This window comes from Bufo bufo, chromosome 1 (genome assembly GCF_905171765.1).
Source record: "Bufo bufo chromosome 1, aBufBuf1.1, whole genome shotgun sequence".
Taxonomy (NCBI): domain Eukaryota; kingdom Metazoa; phylum Chordata; class Amphibia; order Anura; family Bufonidae; genus Bufo; species Bufo bufo.
In genome coordinates, this window is record NC_053389.1 from 45522628 (window position 1) to 45543470 (window position 20843).

Here is a 20843-nt window from a genome sequence, read left to right on the forward strand (position 1 = left end):
CTTTGCCAAACTCTCGGCGACATACTTTCGCATGACCTCTCTCTCGGGTTGAGAGAGGTTGTAAAGCCGAGACTTAGGCAACTTAGCCCCTGGGATGAGATTAACTGGACATTCATAGTCACGATGAGGGGGCAATTCCTGAGCCCCACCCTCCGAAAAAACATCCGAAAAATCCGAGAGATACTGAGGCAAGGCTGAAATGGACACTTCAGAAATAGATGTGACAAGACAATTATCCGAACAAAACTTGCTCCAACCAATGGTTTGTCTCGCTTGCCAGTCTATAATTGGGTTATGTCTAGACAACCATGGCAACCCCAAAACTATTGGAGCTGGCAAATCCTTCATAACAAAACAAGAAATAATCTCAGCATGTGAATCACCCACCCTTAAATGAATACCATGAACAATGTGAGTAAGGCTCCTTTGAGAAAGAGGGGAAGAATCAATTGCAAAAACAGGAATCTCGTTCTCTAACGTGCAAGTACTTAGTCCCAAGCCCTGAAGAAACAGAAAGTCAATTAAATTTACCCCAGCACCACAATCAAGAAAAACATCAACAGACACATTTCTAGACTCTAGCGCCACCATAGCTGAAAGGAGAAAACGAGAACTGCAGGGAACTTGCATACCAGTCTGCTCCACCACACCATTCATACAACCAAGTGTGAGGGGAGTTTTTTTTTCTTTTTTCTTTATCTCTTCCCCCTGTGGTTTAACATAAGGACAAGAAAAAAACAAAATGACCCCTCTTCCCGCAATAGAAACATAGATTGTGCACTTTTCGAAAGTCTCTGCTATCCGAATGGCAAGATACCTGACCTAACTGCATGGGTTCCTCCCCTACCCCAGAGTAACAAGCAATATCACCCTGGTCAGCTGGTGAAATAAAACCACACGCGGGAGGAATCCCCTGCACGGAGGGACCCTTACACCTCTCTCTGATACGTCTATCCAAACGTATAGCCAAAGACATTGCGTTCTCCAAAAGTATCTGGGTATTCATGAAAAGCCAGGGCATCTTTCAACCTTTCAGATAACCCCTGACAAAACTGACTACGTAACGCGGGGTCGTTCCACCCCGACTCAGTAGTCCACCTCCTAAACTCTGTGCAGTAACCATCTGCAGTATGTTTACCCTGTAGTAAGTTACGTAAATTTTGATTCAGCCATCGAAACTCGATCTGGGTCATCATAAATCAATCCCAGGGCTTTAAAAAATTCCTCCACCGACCGGAGGGCCAGAGAACCGGGTGGCAGAGAAAAAGCCCAGGATTGCGCGTCCCCTTTAAGCAAAGACATGATGATACCCACCCTCTGATCCCCATTACCTGATGAAAAAGGGCACAATCGAAAGTACAAATTACCTGACTCTTTGAAACGGAAAAAATCATCAGTACCCCCTGTAAATTTCTTAGGAAGAGCGACTTTAGGCTCCCCACCAATTTGACCTGTACCTGATGCCAGAACCCTCTGACACTGTGTGACCGAACTACGCAGATCCGCATCCTCTAGGGATAAACCCTGCATGCGGTCAACCAGTGCATCAATTGACGCCATCACAAAAGCGCTGAGCAATGACAGTCACAGTATGGCGGATTATAATGTCACGATGGACGTGCACTCAGTATAAACGATAACACACCAACCAGGCTCTGGACGAGAGGCAGGGGAAGGGTCACCTCCTAGTAAATCCCTGACCTCTTTCCCTGCACTGCTCAGCCCACAGGCAGACCTTAAAGGTAGGTGTGCTGTGTCCTCCAGCCTAGACTAACAAAACCCTGAACTCCCTGAGATGGTGAAGTGGGGAGAAAGGAGCAGCCTGCTCGCACAGAACCTGGATGGGCTAGATGACACAAACAACCAAACTAGAAATGCCACTTATCTCTGAGAGCAGGAACTGACAGCCAACCTTTCCTCCAAACTTCCCAGACCAAAATGATCAGTATAATCCGCTCAGAGCACTTAGCTGGAGGCCATTTAAACTAATGACTCCACCCAGTGCACCTGATGAGAGGCGGATCCAGCACAACACCAAAACAAATACTAAACTCGTGCTGCTATCCTGGCCGACCTCCGCACATTGTCAGAGTGGGGCATGACAATTATACTCCAGAGCTGCATTCACTGTTCTGCTGGTGGAGTCTCTGTATACATACATTACTTATCCTGTACTGATCCTGAGTTACATCCTGTATTATACTCCAGAGCTGCACTCACTATTCTGCTGGTGGAGTCACTGTGTACATACATTACTTATCCTGTACTAATCCTGAGTTACATCCTGTATTATACTCTAGAGCTGCACTCACTATTCTGCTGGTGCAGTCACTGTGTACATACATTACATTACTTATCCTGTACTGATCCTGAGTTACATCCTGTATTATACTCCAGAGCTGCACTCACTATTCTGCTGGTGCAGTCACTGTGTACATACATTACATTACGTATCCTGTACTGATCCTGAGTTACATCCTGTATTATACCCCAGAGCTGCACTCACTATTCTGCTGGTGGAGTCACTGTGCACATACATTACATTACTTATCCTGTACTGATCCTGAGTTACATCCTGTATTATACTCCAGAGCTTCACTCACTATTCTGCTGGTGGAGTCACTGTGTACATACATTACATTACTTATCCTGTACTGATCCTGAGTTACATCCTGTATTATACTCCATAGCTGCACTCACTATTCTGCTGGTGGAGTCTCTGTATACATACATTACTTATCCTGTACTGATCCTGAGTTACATTCAGTCCTTCAGAGCTGCACTCAATATTCATATTTGTAGCCCCTTTTATACTTTATGCTGTTCCATTTTGGAAAAACCCATTCGGGGATCGTATCGTTATCACCTGTCGGTGTTTTTCTGCTGCTTGTTGATATTATTCTGACACTTCCCAGAAAGAAGCAGCAGCCGGCGATGAGTCTCAGTGGATGCTGCTCGGTGGCAGCTGGCAGGGAGGCTGATTTATCAGGCAGCTGAGAGGAGATGAGAAGACCCTAATGTCTCCGGTCTGCATCGCCCTCCCTGTGCTGCCGCCTCCATCTTCCCTTCCACCCCCCATCTCGCTCGCTCATGGAGGGCACTGCAGCAGTTGTGTCCTCCGCTGCATTGTACATATATGTGGAAGTCGGCAAAATCCAACATGTGGTGACCGGTGAACATCCCATTTCATGCCGGAGGACGCAGCACACATCCTTCATATCCTGGGAGGATTTTTCTCCTGTGCTCAGTGTCGCCCCCTATTGACTAGTGCATTTTTTTTACAAACTGCTAAGAGGAGTGGGTTAAGGGAAGTGACAACTGCTTTCAGCATATTTCTACTTCACAAAATTGGTTGTCGGTCCTCCAGTTCCCCAGATACACTAAGCCCCTGAGATTTGCCCCTGATTTTGGAAATTCAAGCTATAGTCATGGACGCCGCCGGGGTTAGACTTCCCCTTTAAGGACATAACAAGACATGGAGAATATCCAGCCCGCATTATTACAACTACAACTCCAATCATGTCCTAAACAATAGAGCTGTAGGCTCCACAAATCCGTTTGTTAAGGTCGGCGGTGTTCCTCATACTATTATATCTTTTTCACCAGGAGCCAAGATGCCCGGGCTGATGAATCGATTCACGGGTGCCCCCCTGCCCCTCACATCAGCTGAGATAAGCGCCTGTGTCAGCGGCTACGCCCTGGGGATGACCGCCTCACTCACCTACAGCAACCCGGAGGCTCAGCCTGTGGAAGGTAAGTCTCCTTGTAGTAATAATGACCAGATGTCCTGTACTGCCGAGGACGTGGTGGCCATCACAGAGTGAGGGGGGGGGGGCCTAGGGGGGGCCTAGAGCAAAAGCCAGAGTGCGGATGAAAATTATATCGCCATATAGTGCTGAGATAATATGCACTATCCAAATAATACTCCATTAAATGGCACGGCCATATGAAACCAAGAAAATGCTGCCATGTATACTCCATTATTCACATAATACTGCCTTATGGTGCACAGATAATATGCACTATCCAAATAATATTCCATTAAATTACAGAGCATAAGTAATACTGACAGATAGTACCAAGATAATGCTGCCATATAAAGGCCACTATCCATATAATATCACCGTATAGTGCCCAAATAATATGCACAATCCAAATAATACTCCATGATATTGACATGTATTACCATGATAATGCTGCCCTGTATAGGCCACTATCCACATAACATTGCCATATAGTGCACAAATAATATGCACTATTCAAATAATACTTCATTATACTGTATATAAGCCACTAGCCACATAATACTGCTATGTAGTACCCAAATATAATGCACTATCATAATAATAACTAAAGAGACAGAATAATACTGCAATATACAGGCCGCTAGCCACATAATATTACTATATAGTGCACAAATAATATGCACTATCCAAGTAAAACTTTATTGAAGAACCTAAATAATACTGTCATATATGTCGCTAGCCACATAATATTGTCATGTAGTACCCAAATAAAATGCGCAATCCTAATAATACGCCTGAATAATACTGCTATATAGTGCCCAGATAATGCTGCCCTATGGTGGCCACTAGCCACATATTATTGCCATATAGTGCCCAAATAATATGCACCATCCAAATGATACTCCACAGGATATGCTATATCTGTCTGATACATCTGGGACCCACGCCCATCTCTAAAATGGGGGGCGGTTACCCAACCGCGTCCCACTGGCCACCACATCCAGACTGCGAGTGGCGCCTGGAATTACGGAAACGGCGTAGCTCAGTAAGCCGGACGGGGAGGAGGTGGGTTCCAGAGGTGAGTTCCTGTGGATACGCCATAAATGTCTGAGATGAGAATACGCCCTTTAAGACCGGCGCTCTCCAGTGTTAGTATTAAACTAACGCGTTTCTGGGGCATTGCATTGCCACGTGCGACGTCAGCGGACGGCATGAGACGCAACGCCCCGCCACCTGGGGAACAAATGGTCAGCCTGAGCACTTACCCTCTGGACAGATTGATATACTAATATACATAAATCACACTGCACGTGAGTAGCCACCGCAACGTCGTCACCAGCAAGTGTCCGAAACCCAGAAGAGGGAAAGCTGGGTGACAACCAATATGGGCCCCATGACAGCTATACGGCATGTCTGAGATGAGAATGTCCCTTTAAGGGGGGCTCCCGAATAGCACATCTGGCTGATCAGTGATTTATCCCCATTTTTCTTAGAAAGTGCGATCATTTATGTGATGCCCCCGCCCCCCATATACAGATCGCTATATTCTGTACATACAGATCGTCCCCGGCGCGTCTATTATAAATTCCACCGCCATAGCAGAGCGGATCAGTGTCGGCTCTCCGCTCAGCTATAAAATGCTTGATATTGGAGCAGGAGCCACAAGGTTAGACTGTGATGGATCCGGCGGCGAGTCCTCCGGGAGGAAGATAAATTCTCATATCCATAGGAACTAGGACATGATTTCCATCTAGCGCAGCGCAATCGCTCCTGACGGTAAATTGTCCATTATATCACCCCCTGCTTTATATCAAGGAGCACGCCCCCTAAAATGAAAATCCAAAGATTAAATAACATATAAAGCGGCAGAGTTATATTCTACTTTGTTCTGCTCTGACCCTGTGTCAGTCTTCACTACAGTTCTGGCACTCTATTCCTGTACCACGAAGCTCAGGAATTGATAGGACTGTACGCCCCTCACATTGAGGTAAGTGCTACTATAGATACATGCTATAAACTAAACCTCCTGCCTCTACAGCAATACTATACCTCTTAGGCCTATTTAAAATAAAGCAGAACTCTAGCTGTAGCAGAAAAATATACATGGGTAAAACAGGCTACAGCGCTCCTACAGGTGGGAGGTGGTATTACACCGGGTAAGTGTACATGCCTGTGGGTGTGTCCTTGTGTCTCAGTGACTGTGGCTCCTTCCCCCGTAGCCCTCTTCGTATTCCCGCTCAATGAGCACACGGTGGTGGTCGGCTTCGAGGCCGTTATCTGCAGACGTATCGTCACCGTCCAGATTAAAGACAAGGCCAAAATGGACGAATCCTACTACGACTACTGCAGCATGTCCAGCGGAAGACTGCCCGACGGGAACGGTGAGAGAGGCAGCATCACCTGATGGACAGTGGCCATGTATCTAAGCCTAGCTTGTGATACTGTCTGCTGAGCTGTGTATCTAATCCTATCATGTGTGATACTGTCTGCTGAGCTTCTGTATCTCAGCCCATCATATGTGATACTGTATTCTAAGCTGTGTATCTAATTCTTTCATGTGTGATACTGTCTGCTGAGCCTCTATAACTAATCCCATAATGTAGATACAAAGACTCCAGCCAAGTCGTATTTTGATGCAACTTTTTTTATTTGCGTACAGAAGATAGTTGCTGTGGCGGTGCCTCCGTGCCTTCATCAGACTAGTGCCGCTGGTGGAGGGAGAAGTCACATAGATGTGGACGCAATAGGAGTAACATGCGGAAGTACCGCTGAAAGGTGTAGGCGCCTACACCTCTCAGCGGTACTTCCGCATGTTACTTTGTATCTATTGTAAAAGGGGTGGGAACCCTACTCCAGCAGAAATATCCACCGAGTGCTACAAGGGCTCTGCTTGTATATGTAATCCCATAATCTGTGATACTGTCTTCTGAGCTGTGTATCTATTTCTATCATGTGTGATACTGACTGCTTAGCTTCTGTATCTAATCCTATCATGTGTGATACTGTCTGCTGAGCTGTGTATCTAATCCTATCATGTGTGATACTGTCTGCTGAGCTGCTGTATCTAATCCTATCATGTGTGATACTGTCTGCTGAGCTGTGTATCTATTCCTATCATGTGTGATACTGTCTGCTGAGCTGCTGTATCTAATCCTATCATGTGTGATACTGTCTGCTGAGCTGCTGTATCTAATCCTATCATGTGTGATACTGTCTGCTGAGCTGTGTATCTAATCCTATCATGTGTGATACTGTCTGCTGAGCTTCTGTATCTAATGCTATCATGTGTGATACTGTCTGCTTAGCTTCTGTATCTAATCCTATCATGTGTGATACTGTCTGCTGAGCTGTGTATCTAATCCTATCATGTGTGATACTGTCTGCTGAGCTGCTGTATCTAATCCTATCATGTGTGATACTGTCTGCTGAGCTGTGTATCTATTCCTATCATGTGTGATACTGTCTGCTGAGCTTCTGTATCTAATGCTATCATGTGTGATACTGTCTGCTGAGCTGATGTATCTAATCCTATCATGTGTGATACTGTCTGCTGAGCTGTTGTATCTAATTCTATCATGTGTGATACTGTCTGCTGAGCTGCTGTATCTAATCCTATCATGTGTGATACTGTCTGCTAAGCTGCTGTATCTAATCCCATCATGTGTGATACTGTCTGCTGAGCTGATGTATCTAATCCCATCATGTGTGATACTGTCTGCTGAGCTGATGTATCTTATCCCATGATGTGCGATACTGTCTTCTGAGCCATGTATCTAATCCTATCATGTGTGATACTGTCTGCTGAGCTATGTATCTAATCCCATCATGTGTGATACTGTCTGCTGAGCTGCTGTATCTAATCCTATCGTGTGATACTGTCTGCTGAGCTGATGTATCTAATCCCATCATGTGTGATACTGTCTGCTGAGCTGCTGTATCTAATCCTATCATGTGTGATACTGTCTGCTGAGCTGTGTATCTAATCCCATCATGTGTGATACTGTCTGCTGAGCTGCTGTATCTAATCCCATCATGTGTGATACTGTGCTGAGCTGCTGTATCTAATCCTATCATGTGTGATACTGTCTGCTGAGCTGCTGTATCTAATCCCATCATGTGTGATACTGTCTGCTGAGCTGCTGTATCTAATCCCATCATGTGTGATACTGTGCTGAGCTGCTGTATCTAATCCTATCCTGTGTGATACTGTCTGCTGAGCTGCTGTATCTAATCCTATCCTGTGTGATACTGTCTGCTGAGCTGCTGTATCTAATCCTATCATGTGTGATACTGTCTGCTGAGCTGCTGTATCTAATCCTATCATGTGTGATACTGTCTGCTGAGCTGCTGTATCTAATCCTATCATGCGTGATACTGTCTGCTGAGCTGCTGTATCTAATCCTATCATGTGTGATACTGTCTGCTGAGCTGCTGTATCTAATCCTATCATGTGTGATACTGTCTGCTGAGCTGTGTTTTACATGATATCACACAACCAATCAAGATGCAGGAACGTGTACCTTTGAAGCCTCCCACACACCTTAGTGGACGCTTCCTTTTGGGTGCAGCATTCATACACATGCATGCTCGGTTCGGCTGAGAGTGCAAGTAATGAGGTGCGGGCAGACTCTTGGTGGCTTCTGCCTTCTTTCACAAATTCTGAGTAATTTCGGATTGTGGTTGATGTGTGAGATTCCCAGCCCATCAGAAGTCGGACTAAAGGAATGCTGCGGGTGCAGTGCCCTTCTGTGACCTGTAGGTGGCACTGATGAGTATATAAGAACATACTGGCCTAGGAGAAGGCCGGGACGCGTCTGGTGCTCAGTTATCTACGTGCCGCTTCTCCTCTCAGCCGTGTTATCCTAGAGTTAGATGTGCAGTCATTATATGCAGGTCTCGCTGCTGCCGCAGATCCCGGGTCATTAGATGGAGTGCTCGGATTTCTGTTCACCTAGCGACACAGCGGGGGGATGTAAGTCCCTCTCCCCGGCTGCAGGGCGATCGTGCTGATGAAACCATTAGCGCGGCCCTGCGCCCAAGCCGCCAGGAAATCGTCTGCATCAGATCCATAGAAGATAATTAGGGTCAGAGACTAAATCGTTTGCGCCTGAACAGCGAGAACCGGAAAACATTGCGGAGCTGAGATACCGCGGAGAAGAAGAGCGGCCGATGTGTATAATGTATGCTTAGATTAAATGGAGGAAAAATCCTGGTCTCCCATCTCATTCCTGTGTGTATCACACATGATAGGATTAGATACACAGCTCAGCAGACAGTATCACACATGATAGGATTAGATACAGCAGCTCAGCAGACAGTATCACACATGATAGGATTAGATACAGCAGACAGCAGTCAGTATCCCACATGATAGGATTAGATACAGCAGACAGCAGTCAGTATCACACATGATAGGATTAGATACAGCAGACAGCAGTGGTGACTCTGGAGCAATATATAGGTGGGGGGCACATAAGATACCACAGTCAAAAATGGGGGGGGGGGCGCACTAATAATTTTCACCACCTAATCATACTACTGAAAAAAACGAAATAAGTATATATAAATAAGATTACAAGATACGAGAGTATTGCGGTATGCAGGGATAGCTTCTTATTGTACTAACCTAATACTTCGCTTTCAAGAGTTTTCCTTTCTTCCCCGGTTTTGCTTCAGACCTGAGAAAGAGAGAAACGCTCTAGAAAACTTTTCTTTATAGTTTAAAGCAGTTTCAGCAAACACCAGGGCTGTGTAAATAATCCCATATGTTAAACATGTCACTAAAGAAGACCAACGAACAGACGCTCACAGGCTTATTCACAGAAGGTGAAGAGTTTGGAGAAGGGAACATAACTGAATAGGAAAGTTTGCTGGATTGGAGAATATTTTTCAAATCAGCCATGTTGTCCTATATTGTTCACTTCTTCTGACTTCTCCAAACTCTTCACCCTTTTGTGAAATAATCCTGTGGGTGTTGTTGGTGTGTGCAACTAATACTACTTATTCTGCTTGTAACGCAGAGTGCGGCGGTCAGGGGTGCGTGTAACTCAGGGAGCGCTGGTCAGGGGTGCTTGTAACTCAGGGAGCGCTGGTCAGGGGTGCGTGTAACTCAGGGAGCGCTGGTCAGGGGTGCGTGTAACTCAGGGAGCGCTGGTCAGGGGTGCTTGTAACTCAGGGAGCGCTGGTCAGGGGTGCTTGTAACTCAGGGAGCGCTGGTCAGGGGTGCTTGTAACTCAGGGAACGCTGGTCAGGGGTGCGTGTAACTCAGGGAGCGCTGGTCAGGGGTGCTTGTAACTCAGGGAGCGCTGGTCAGGGGTGCTTGTAACTCAGGGAGCGCTGGTCAGGGGTGCTTGTAACTCAGGGAGCGCTGGTCAGGGGTGCTTGTAACTCAGGGAGCGCTGGTCAGGGGTGCGTGTAACTCAGGGAGCGCTGGTCAGGGGTGCTTGTAACTCAGGGAGCGCTGGTCAGGGGTGCTTGTAACTCAGGGAGCGCTGGTCAGGGGTGCTTGTAACTCAGGGAGCGCTGGTCAGGGGTGCTTGTAACTCAGGGAGCGCTGGTCAGGGGTGCTTGTAACTCAGGGAGCGCTGGTCAGGGGTGCTTGTAACTCAGGGAGCGCTGGTCAGAGGTGCTTGCAACTCAGGGAGCACTAGTCAGGGGTGCTTGTAGCTCAGGGGGTGCTGGTCAGGGGTGCATGTAACTCAGGGGGCGCTGGTCAGGGGTACATCGCAGATAGAAAAGGTACTTACAGTTCTGATGTGCTCTGTCCTCGTGCCTTCTTCCTCTAGGCGTGGTGGCAGGGGGAGCGGAGCGCAACGATGTTTCCTGAAGTTAAATCCCCAAGCCGCATTCTTTTCTGCCTCTGCAGGCCCTGCTAGGCTGAAATACACAGGCAGCCAATGGCAGTTCTGCCCTCTCTCTCCCAGCCAATAGCAGCTGAGGTGGGCGGGGGAAGATTCACTTGGCTGCCGACTGCCGAGGAGCCCGTAGTGAAGCGGGTGGGCAGCATGGGCAGTACTTTTAGTTTGGCAAAACTGACAGATCGCTGCTGTGGTCAGGGCCGTCTTTAATATTGATTGGACCCTGGGCAAGAATTTACTTGGGCCGCCTGGATCCCGCCTTCCCACACCCTAGCAGGCAATCACGCCCTCCACCACAACACACACAAAAAATATCCACACACCTCGTAAAGTAGTAAACTTTAATAATGATGAGTGGCCACTAGAGGGGTTCCTTGGCAGTAATACTACCTTTTTTTCTTGAAAAGCCAGTGTTTACATTACAAAGCTTGCAGAGACATGCTATAGACACCGGAACTACGACGTTTAGCTGTTGTGGTTCTGGTGACTATAGTGTCCATTAATATAGAGGGGGAAAAGAATCAGCACAAAAGTATCAAATAAAATGGCTGCATCATTATTCTAAAAATTAAAAAAGCACAACTTCTGACACAAATATATAGTATTTTGCAGATTACTTTTTTTTTTTTACAATGTGCAGATAGTACTGTACTACTAACCCCTCCATCCACCCTTACATACAGGGTAATACAGCGGCACATACCTCTTACATCCAGTGACTTCTCTTTGATGTAGATGTTCTCTTTCCTCATCTTCTCCTTTCAGACCTTCAGACCAGACACCATTTTTCAGCCATTTCTCGTCTCTGCAGTTTGGCAAACAAAATCGTAGTTTACTACTTTTCCATCATCCTCCCATCTTCTGGACAAATCATCCTACCACCCCCAATACTGTACCGCTGTGCTCCCCAATACTATACTGCAGAAACAGATAAAACCCCTGATAATAGTAGTACCATGCAGATAGTGCCCTTCAATAATTATTGGCACACAGTGCCCTAAAATACCTGCGCCCAGCAAATAGTGCCCCTGACACTAATAGTGTAAACATAACGTCCCCCAAAAATAATTGTGGTAAGCTGATACTGTGCCAAGGTGCCCCCACAGTAATAGTGCTCCCAAAAGTCCCACCAATAGGAATTATTCTCTGCTAGAGCACACATGGTAGTAATAGTGCTTCTACAGTGCCCCCAACATGTCCCCACTGTGCCCCAGAAGTAATAATGCTCCCATAGTGCCTATACTAGTAATCATGTTCCCCATAGACCCCCAGTAGTAATAAAGACCATCATAATGCCCCCCAGTAGTAATAATTCTCCTTATAATGTGCCAGTGCAAAAAATAACCCCTTTTAATGCCCCAGTTGAGCTAATGTCCCCATAGTGCCCCCATAATGTGCCAGTATAAAATACCCCTATATAATGCCCCCAGTAAATGCCCCATAGTGCTCCTCTCCCCCTTCTTCCTAGTGTCCACCATAATGTACCAGTATAAAATGCCCCATATATCGTGCCCCAGTAGATGCCCTTACTGTCCCCCATAATTTGCAAGAATAAAATACCCCTTCTTAATGCCCCTCATAGATGACTCCATAGTACTCCTCTCCCCCTCTTCATAGTACCCACCATAATGTTCCCCAGTATAAAATACCCCTATACAGAGCCCCCCATATAAAATACCCCTTTTTTGTGGCCTCAGTAGAAGCCCCCATAGTGCCCCCAATAATGTGCCAGTAAGAAGTGCCCCCATAGTGCTACCTAATAATGTGCCAGTAAAAAGTGCCATCAATAATGTGCCAGTAAGAAGTACCCCATAGATGCCCCCACAGTGCCCCCCAATAAGGTGCCAGTAAGATGTGCCCCCATAGATGCCCCCAATAATGTGCCAGTAACAAGTGCCCCATAGATGTCCCCCAATCATGTGCCAGTAACAAGTGCCCCTATAGATGCCCCCAATCATGTGCCAGTAACAAGTGGCCCCATATATGCCCCAAATCATGTGCCAGTAACAAGTGCCCTATAGATGCCCCCCAATCATGTGCCAGTAACAAGTGCCCCCATAGATGCCCCCCAATCATGTGCCAGTAACAAGTGCCCCCATAGATGCCTCCCAATCATGTGCCAGTAACAGGTGCCCCCATAGATGCCCCCCAATCATGTGCCAGCAGTAGTACCATAAAAAAATAAACACTTATACTTACCTCCATCAGGCTGGCAGCGATGCGATGCAGGCCTCTTCTGGTCTGTGTCCTGCGCTGTACGGTTCAGGCGGTACAGATGACTATGGAGATGAGCGCTTCTACAATGGAAGCGCTCATCTCCCTGTGCCCTGCCGACGCCCCCCACATCACCAGTGGCCAAGGCAGCTGCCCCTTTTGGCCCGCGTTAAAGACGACCCTGGCTGTACTAGCGGCGGCGGCCAGCGCTTTAAAGGGGAATCAGCGGGGGGGGGGGGGGGGGGCAATTTAAAGGGGAATAACCTGGGGGGGGCAATTTCCCCCCCTTGCCCTCCTGTAGCAACGCCTATGGCAGACAGTATCACACAGTATAGGATTAGATACACAACTCAGCAGACAGTATCCCACATACTAGGATTAGATACACAACTCAGCAGACAGTATTAAACAGGAGAGGATTAGATACAGCAGCTCAGCAGACAGTATCACACATGATAGGATTAGATACAGCAGCTCAGCAGACAGTATCACACATGATAGGATTAGATACAGCAGCTCAGCAGACAGTATCACACATGATAGGGTTAGATACAGCAGCTCAGCAGACAGTATCACACATGATAGGATTAGATACAACGGCTCAGCAGACAGTATCACACATGATAGGATTAGATACAGCAGCTCAGCAGACAGAATCACACATGATAGGATTAGATACAGCAGCTCAGCAGACAGTATCACACATGATAGGATTAGATACACAGCTCAGCAGACAGTATCACACATGATAGGGTTAGATACAGCAGCTCAGCAGACAGTATCACAAATGATAGGATTAGATACAGCAGCTCAGCAGACAGTATCACACATGATAGGATTAGATACACGGCTCAGCAGACGGTATCACACATGACTGGATTAGATACAACAGCTCAGCAGACAGTATCACACCTGGCAGGATTAGATACAGCAGTTAAGTAGGCAGTATCACACATTGTAGGCTTAGATACACCAACTCAGCAGACATTATCACACATTATAGGTTTAGATACACAACTCAGCAGACAGAATCACATATGATAGGATTAGATACAGCAGCTCAGCAGACAGTATCACACATGACATACTTAGATACATAGCTCAGTAGACAGTATCACACATGATAGAATTAGATACTGCTGCTCAGCAGACAGCATGGCACACAACAGGATTAGAGTATCACACATAAAATGCTTAGATACAGAGACTCAGTAGACAGTATTACACATTATAGGCTTGGGAACATTGGCTCATCAGTTTCACACAGGCTTAGATACGGAGGCTCAGCATAGTATCACACATGATAGGATCAGATACATAAAGATATTAGTAGTAAATTGGTACCTTTCTATGAGGTTACTCTCCTCAGCTACTAAAGGCCTTATTCTACACGACCGTTGTTTCGGTCCGCATCCGAGCTGCAGTTTTTGCGGCTTGGATGCGGGACCCATTCACTTGCTCTATTCCGTGGTAAGCAAAAAATATATAAACTGTCCTATTCTTGTCCGTTTTGCGGACAAGAATAGGCAGTTATATCAATGGCTGTCCGTGCCGTTCTGCAAATTGCGGAACGCACATGGATGCCATCCGTGTTTTGCAGATCCGCAATTTGCGGACCGCAAAACACACAACAGTCGTGTGCATGAGGCCAAACTCTGACATAGTGTTGGTAAATCTTAGGAAGTTACATTCCTGACATATGGGGAGGTTCACGTGCGCACAAAGTTACTAGGGATGAGGGAATTGACTTCAGATGAAACATCCGAAGTTGATTCTCATAAAACTTAGTTTCAATACTGTACAGTATTAGAATGTATTGGCTCAGATGAGCAGAAGTTATTACTTCGCCAAGTCTCACGAGACTTCGCATAATAACTTCAGAAATTGATTTATACTGTAAAAAACCATTTCCCGAACTCGGGTTCGGTTCCAAGGTACCACTTGATTTATGTAGTTATTATGCGAAGTCTCGCTCCGTACAGTATTAGAACGAAGTTTTATGCGAATCGACTTCGGATGTTTCATCTGAAGTCTATTCGCTCATCCCTAAAAGTTACATTTAGAGGTATGGGACTCATACAGCCAGCAGGTGGCACTGTTACCCAAATTGTTGGGTTTTAGTTTGTGACTAAGTCTTGGACCTGACATCTAGTGGTAAATGTGAGTACTACACTTAGAAAATGTAATCAGTAACAATCATTTTGACACATATCATTTCCATATGATACTTATGAATGTTTCTTTTTTCATGACATCCATTGTTCTCATTACACAGGAAGGATTCTTCTCGATGAAGATTTAGAAAGAATTATTTTTGTGGCCAACCTTGGAGCAGTGCCGGCCCAGGAAAGTGTGTCAGTGCTTATCAGTACATCCTCTGAGCTCCCAACACTTTCCAGTGGGGCCGTCCGAGTCCTCGTGCCACCAGTCTGTGTCCCTCGAGTGTCACACACCTCCACGGACAGCAACTTATACTCTGTCACTCCTCTGAGATTGTAAGAATTATCTGGCAATCTATTTTATTGAATTGAAGCACTGTCTGAATAAACTGAGCAAGAGAGAATGAGCCACAGGTAGAGAGAGGCACAGTAAGAGAGAGATTGAAGCACAGGTAGGGAGAGACGGAGGCACAGATAGAGAGAGAGAGAGAGAGAGAGAGACTGAGCCACAAGTAGAGAGAGACAGCAACAGGTAGAATGAGACTGAGGCACAGGTAAAGAGAGACTGAACCACAAGTAGAAAGAGATTGAGCCACAGGTAGAGAGAGACAGAGTTACAAGTAGAGAGAGAGCCACAGGTAGAGAGAGACTGAGCCACGGATAGAGAGAGGCTGAGGCACAGGTAGAAAGACTGAGTCACAGGTAGAGACAGAGAAACAAGTAAAGATAGACTGAGCCACGGATAGAGAGAGGTTGAGGCACAGGTAGAGAGAGACTAAGGCACAGGTAGAGAGAGACTGAGACACAGGTAGAGAGAGACTGAGGCACAGGTAGAGGGAGACTGAGGCACAGGTAGAGAGAGACAGAGTTACAAGTAGAGAGAGAGCCACAGGTAGAGAGAGGCTGAGGCACAGGTAGAAAGACTGAGTCACAGGTAGAGACAGAAACAAGTGAAGATAGACTGAGCCACGGATAGAGAGAGGTTGAGGCACAGGTAGAGAGAGGTTGAGGCACAGGTAGAGAGAGGCTGAGGCACAGGTAGAGAGAGGCTGAGGCACAGGTAGAGAGAGACTGAGGCACAGGTAGAGAGAGACTGAGGCACAGGTAGAGAGAGACTGAGGCACAGGTAGAGGGAGACTGAGGCACAGGTAGAGAGAGACTGAGGCACAGGTAAAGAGAGACTGAACCACAAGTAGAGAGAGAGCTACAGGTAGAGAGAGACTGAGCCACGGATAGAGAGAGGTTGAGGCACGGGGTAGACAGAGACTGAGGCACAGTAAGAGAGAGACTGAAGCAGAGGTAGAGAAAGACTGAGGCACAGGTACAGAGAGGCTGAGGCACAGGTAGAAAAAGACAGAGCAACAGGTAAAGAGAGACTGAACCACGGATAGAGAGAGACTGAGACACAGGTAGAGAGAGAGGCACAGTTAGAGAGAGACTGAGCCATGGATAGAGAGAGGCTAAGGCACAGTTAGAGACAGACTGAGGCACAGGTAAAGAGAGACTGAACCACAGTTAGAGAGAGACTGAACCACAAGTAGAAAGAGATTGAGCCACAGGTAGATAGAGACAGAGCTACACGTAGAGAGACAGCTACGGGTAGAAAGAGACAGAGCCACAGGTAGAAAGAGACAGAACCACAGGTAGAGAGAGACTGAGCCACTGATAGAGAAAAACTGAGGCACGGATAGAAAGAGGCTAAAGCACAGATATACAGAGACTGAGCCATAGTTAGAGAGAGACTGAAGCACAGATATACAGAGACTGAGCCATAGTTAGAGAAAGACTGAAGCACAGGTAGAGAGAGAGACTGAGCCATAGTTAGAGAGAGACCGGGCACAGGTAGAGAAAGAGACTGATCCATAGTTAGAGAGAGACCGGGCACAGGTAGAGAGAGAGACTGAGCCATAGTTAGAGAGAGACAGGGCACAGGTAGAGAGAGAGAGACTGAGCCCCAATACGACCAATAATTACAATGAGAACCCCGCCATCTGAGTGTCCTTCTCACTTGCTGTCATTGTGTCCTCATAGAAGAGAGGCTGGATTGTGCGGTGGCACCAAAAAGCTCTGCCTGGCGACCTTACTGGAAACAGAGGCTGTAAATGCCACAGAGTACGAACTGACTTTCCACCTGGAGATCCGGGCACCCTACCTGTTAGCAGGTAAGTGCCAAATGAAGGCGGCACAGGGACATTCATATAAGGGGGCAAAGGGTTTATTTTTCGGACTCAGATAAGTGAAGCTGATGAGTTAGGAGGTAACGCTGACCTTTCCTACTAAATCCGTCTACATCACAGGAAGGACTATATTTATGGGGATTATATAGATATGTGAAATTTCAGTTTTGAAAAAGTGAAGCTTATGTTATAGATGGAGCAACTGGTAGAGAGAGGCTAAGACAGAGGCATGGCTGGGCCTGGTGGAGCATATACTGATTACCAGGGGTGCCAACAAGCCGTTCTGCATCGACCATGATATTTAGATACAGAGCTAGCGCAATGAGCCGAGTCTTTGACCCATGTGAAGGAAAATCAAGCTACAACTGTGGACTAAGCCTCAGATAGACCGAGCCGTAGGTAGACTTAGGCAGCCTCAGATAGACCGAGCCGTAGGTAGACTTAGGCAGCCTCAGATAGACCGAGCCGTAGGTAGACTTAGGCAGCCTCAGATAGACCGAGCCGTAGGTAGACTTAGGCAGCCTCAGACAGACCGAGCTGTAGGTAGACTTAGGCAGCCTCAGATAGACCGAGCCGTAGGTAGACTTAGGCCTCTTGCACACAAATGTTTTTTTTTCCCATTTCTGTTCCGTTTTTGTGGTTTCCGTTTGCGGTCCTTATGCGGAACCATTCATTTCGAAGGTTCCGCAAAAAAAACGGAATGTATTCCGTGTGCATTCCGTTTCCATATTTCCGTTCCGCGAAAGGATAGAACTTGTCCTATTGTTCACATAACGGACAAGGATAGGACTGTTCTATTAGGGGCCGGCTGTTCCGTTCCGCAAAATACGGAATGCACACGGACGTCATCCGTATTTTTTGTGGATTTGTTTTTTGCGAACCGCAAAATACATACAGTTGTGTGCAAGAGGCCTTAAAGGGGAGGTCCACCTTTACAACCGATTTTTAGAGCCTCAATATACCTATCATTGCAAATATTCCTAATCTGTGTGCACAGCTCCTATGCAGACCAGGGCATCTCAGTGGTTGATTATACAATGGAAAGCTTGAGTAGTGGGATCCTGAAGTTCTTGTTAAACCAACTCCTGCCAATTGTCTTGCTCAAGACATGGACATGAATGCAAAATCAGACTACACATGATATGTTTGTAGTCTGTAACCATGGAGATACATAGCTCTGCATATGACCTCAAACAGTAGGAGATTTTTTTAACCAAGACTGTTGGCACAGTTGCTTCATTCCCAATGTAGGGATGAAGAAATAGTTGCAAAAGTATATGCGCCCTTCGAGCCAGTACCCTAGTCAGTGGTTAACAAACAATTCAACAAGCCAAAGATGCAGCATAAATCAGACTGAACAGTGAGAAGGGAGCGACCACAGATGGTGACCTGGTGTCATGTGGACCACACCTCCTCGTTTCAGGTGTGGAGAGTCCCACCCATGAGATCCGAGCTGACGCCGATCCCTCAGCTCCTTCTGCCAAGAGCATCATGATCACACTGGCCAACAAGCACACGTATGACCGTCCGGTGGAGATCCTCATCCACCCCAGCGGTAAGGAGCTTCTGGATGCTACAGTCAGAGAAGGAATGGATGTGGATGTGTGAGGAGGAAAGGGGACCTCGTGAAGAACTATCAATATCTCAGTGCTTCGTGGATGGAGCAGATGGTTCATTAGATGACTCACTGATGACATAAAATTGGTTAATCATAGTCTCAGTGGCCACATTGTCACCAGATTTCGTTACAATGTGTCACCAGATCTATGAAGGGCTGATGGCACTGTACTTTCACTTCGTATTTTTGGCTTTTGTTTCATGTACAGTACAGACCAAAAGTTTGGACACACCTTCTCATTCAAAGAGTTTTCATTATTTTCATGACTATGAAGGCATCAAAACTATGAATTAACACATGTGGAATTATATACATAACAAACAAGTGTGAAACAACTGAAAATATGTCATATTCTAGGTCCTTCAAAGTAGCCACCTTTTGCTTTGATCACTGCTTTGCACACTCTTGGCATTCTCTTGATGAGCTTCAAGAGGTAGTCCCGTGAAATGGTCTTCCAACAGTCTTGAAGGAGTTCCCAGAGATGCTTAGCACTTGTTGGCCCTTTTGCCTTCACTCTGCGGTCCAGCTCACCCCAAACCATCTCGATTGGGTTCAGGTCCGGTGACTGTGGAGGCCAGGTCATCTGGCGCAGCACCCCATCACTCTCCTTCATGGTCAAATAGCCCTTACTTTCAAAGTTTTCCCAGTTTTTCGGCTGACTGACTGACCTTCATTTCTTAAAGTAATGATGGCCACTCGTTTTTCTTTACTTAGCTGCTTTTTTCTTGCCATAATACAAATTCTAACAGTCTATTCAGTAGGACTATCAGCTGGGTATCCACCTGACTTCTCCTCAACGCCACTGATGGTCCCAACCCCATTTATAAGGCAAGAAATCCCACTTATTAAACCTGACAGGGCACACCTGTGAAGTGAAAACCATTTCAGGGGACTACCTCTTGAAGCTCATCAAGAGAATGCCAAGAGTGTGCAAAGCAGTAATCAAAGCAAAAGGTGGCTACTTTGAAGAACCTAGAATATGACATATTTTCAGTTGTTTCACACTTGTTTGTTATGTATATAATTCCACATGTGTTAATTCATAGTTTTGATGCCTTCAGTGTGAATCTACAATTTTCATAGTCATGAAAATAAAGAAAACTCTTTAAATGAGAAGGTGTGTCCAAACATTTTGTCTGTACTGTATATGGTGGAAAAACTTTTTTTCTTGCAAATAGTGTATTTTACCACATTATCTTGTTTTAGGTATTTTATAGCAAGCTAGGCGTTTATAAGACTGTATTCCCCCCCCCCCCCGCGATGTCACTTCCTGTGTGGACCTCTTCCATTGGAAAAAAAAAGCAGTGGGTCACAGTATATTGCGGACCTGCTGTTTGCGGTCCACAATACGGGCACCGCGGCCATATGGTCGTGTGAATGAGAGTCCAAGGGGAAGGGTGTACGTGTGTGAATTAGGCCTGGTAATGATGAAAATCGAACATCATCCTCTCTGTGTTTCCATCCCGCTACATCCTCGGTTGTATGGACAGAGCCTCATCTGCCACACATTCTCATGGAGGAAGGCGATATGAGCCCCTACGAATATGAACAGTTCTTAAGAGGAAAGAGCGACTTCATCCGAGGGACCAAGAAAGACCCAAGCCCAGAGAAAAAGGTGAGAGCGGATTCTAGGAGGTCACAGCCCCCCCCCCCTTCCCCCATATGAGACCAGATTAGCACAGAGGTTATCAAAAGGACTGCTCCGGGAACTATACTGACGAGTTATGGCGGTTTTATAGGACTTTTGCTTACGCTTTGCTTTGCTTATCATGTACCGATTGTCAGATGCGTTCCGCCTCATGCTCCAGTCTCATCCAAAGCTGCGTTCAAACTTTTCCTTGCAAGCAGAGATGGTAGACCTGGCGCAGTGCGCCATCAGCATTGTCAGTGCAGCTCTGGATGTGACTGGAGTATAAGACACAAGGAGGGTAAAGGTCTTTGCAAGAAAAATAAAGCATTCATATATAAAGGAAATGATGCAATTTTAATTTCATTTATTTTTGTTATATGCTTGCTGTCAGTGAATGGAAACATTCATTTTTTTTACATTGAAAGGTTGAAAGACAGCTCAA

At 46.2% G+C, this 20843-nt stretch overlaps 1 protein-coding gene across 1 annotated transcript in view; it reads left to right on the top strand.

The window, feature by feature from the left end:
• Positions 1-3614: 3614 nt before the first annotated feature.
• VWA5B1 (von Willebrand factor A domain containing 5B1) overlaps positions 3615-20843 on the top strand; it is a 71374-nt gene continuing 54145 nt past the window's right edge. The window contains exons 1-6 of the mRNA XM_040422522.1: positions 3615-3753; positions 5966-6127; positions 15093-15312; positions 17008-17138; positions 18577-18708; positions 20262-20386. Coding sequence (XP_040278456.1) covers positions 3615-3753; positions 5966-6127; positions 15093-15312; positions 17008-17138; positions 18577-18708; positions 20262-20386 — 909 coding nt within the window. The remainder of the gene's footprint in view (positions 3754-5965; positions 6128-15092; positions 15313-17007; positions 17139-18576; positions 18709-20261; positions 20387-20843) is intronic.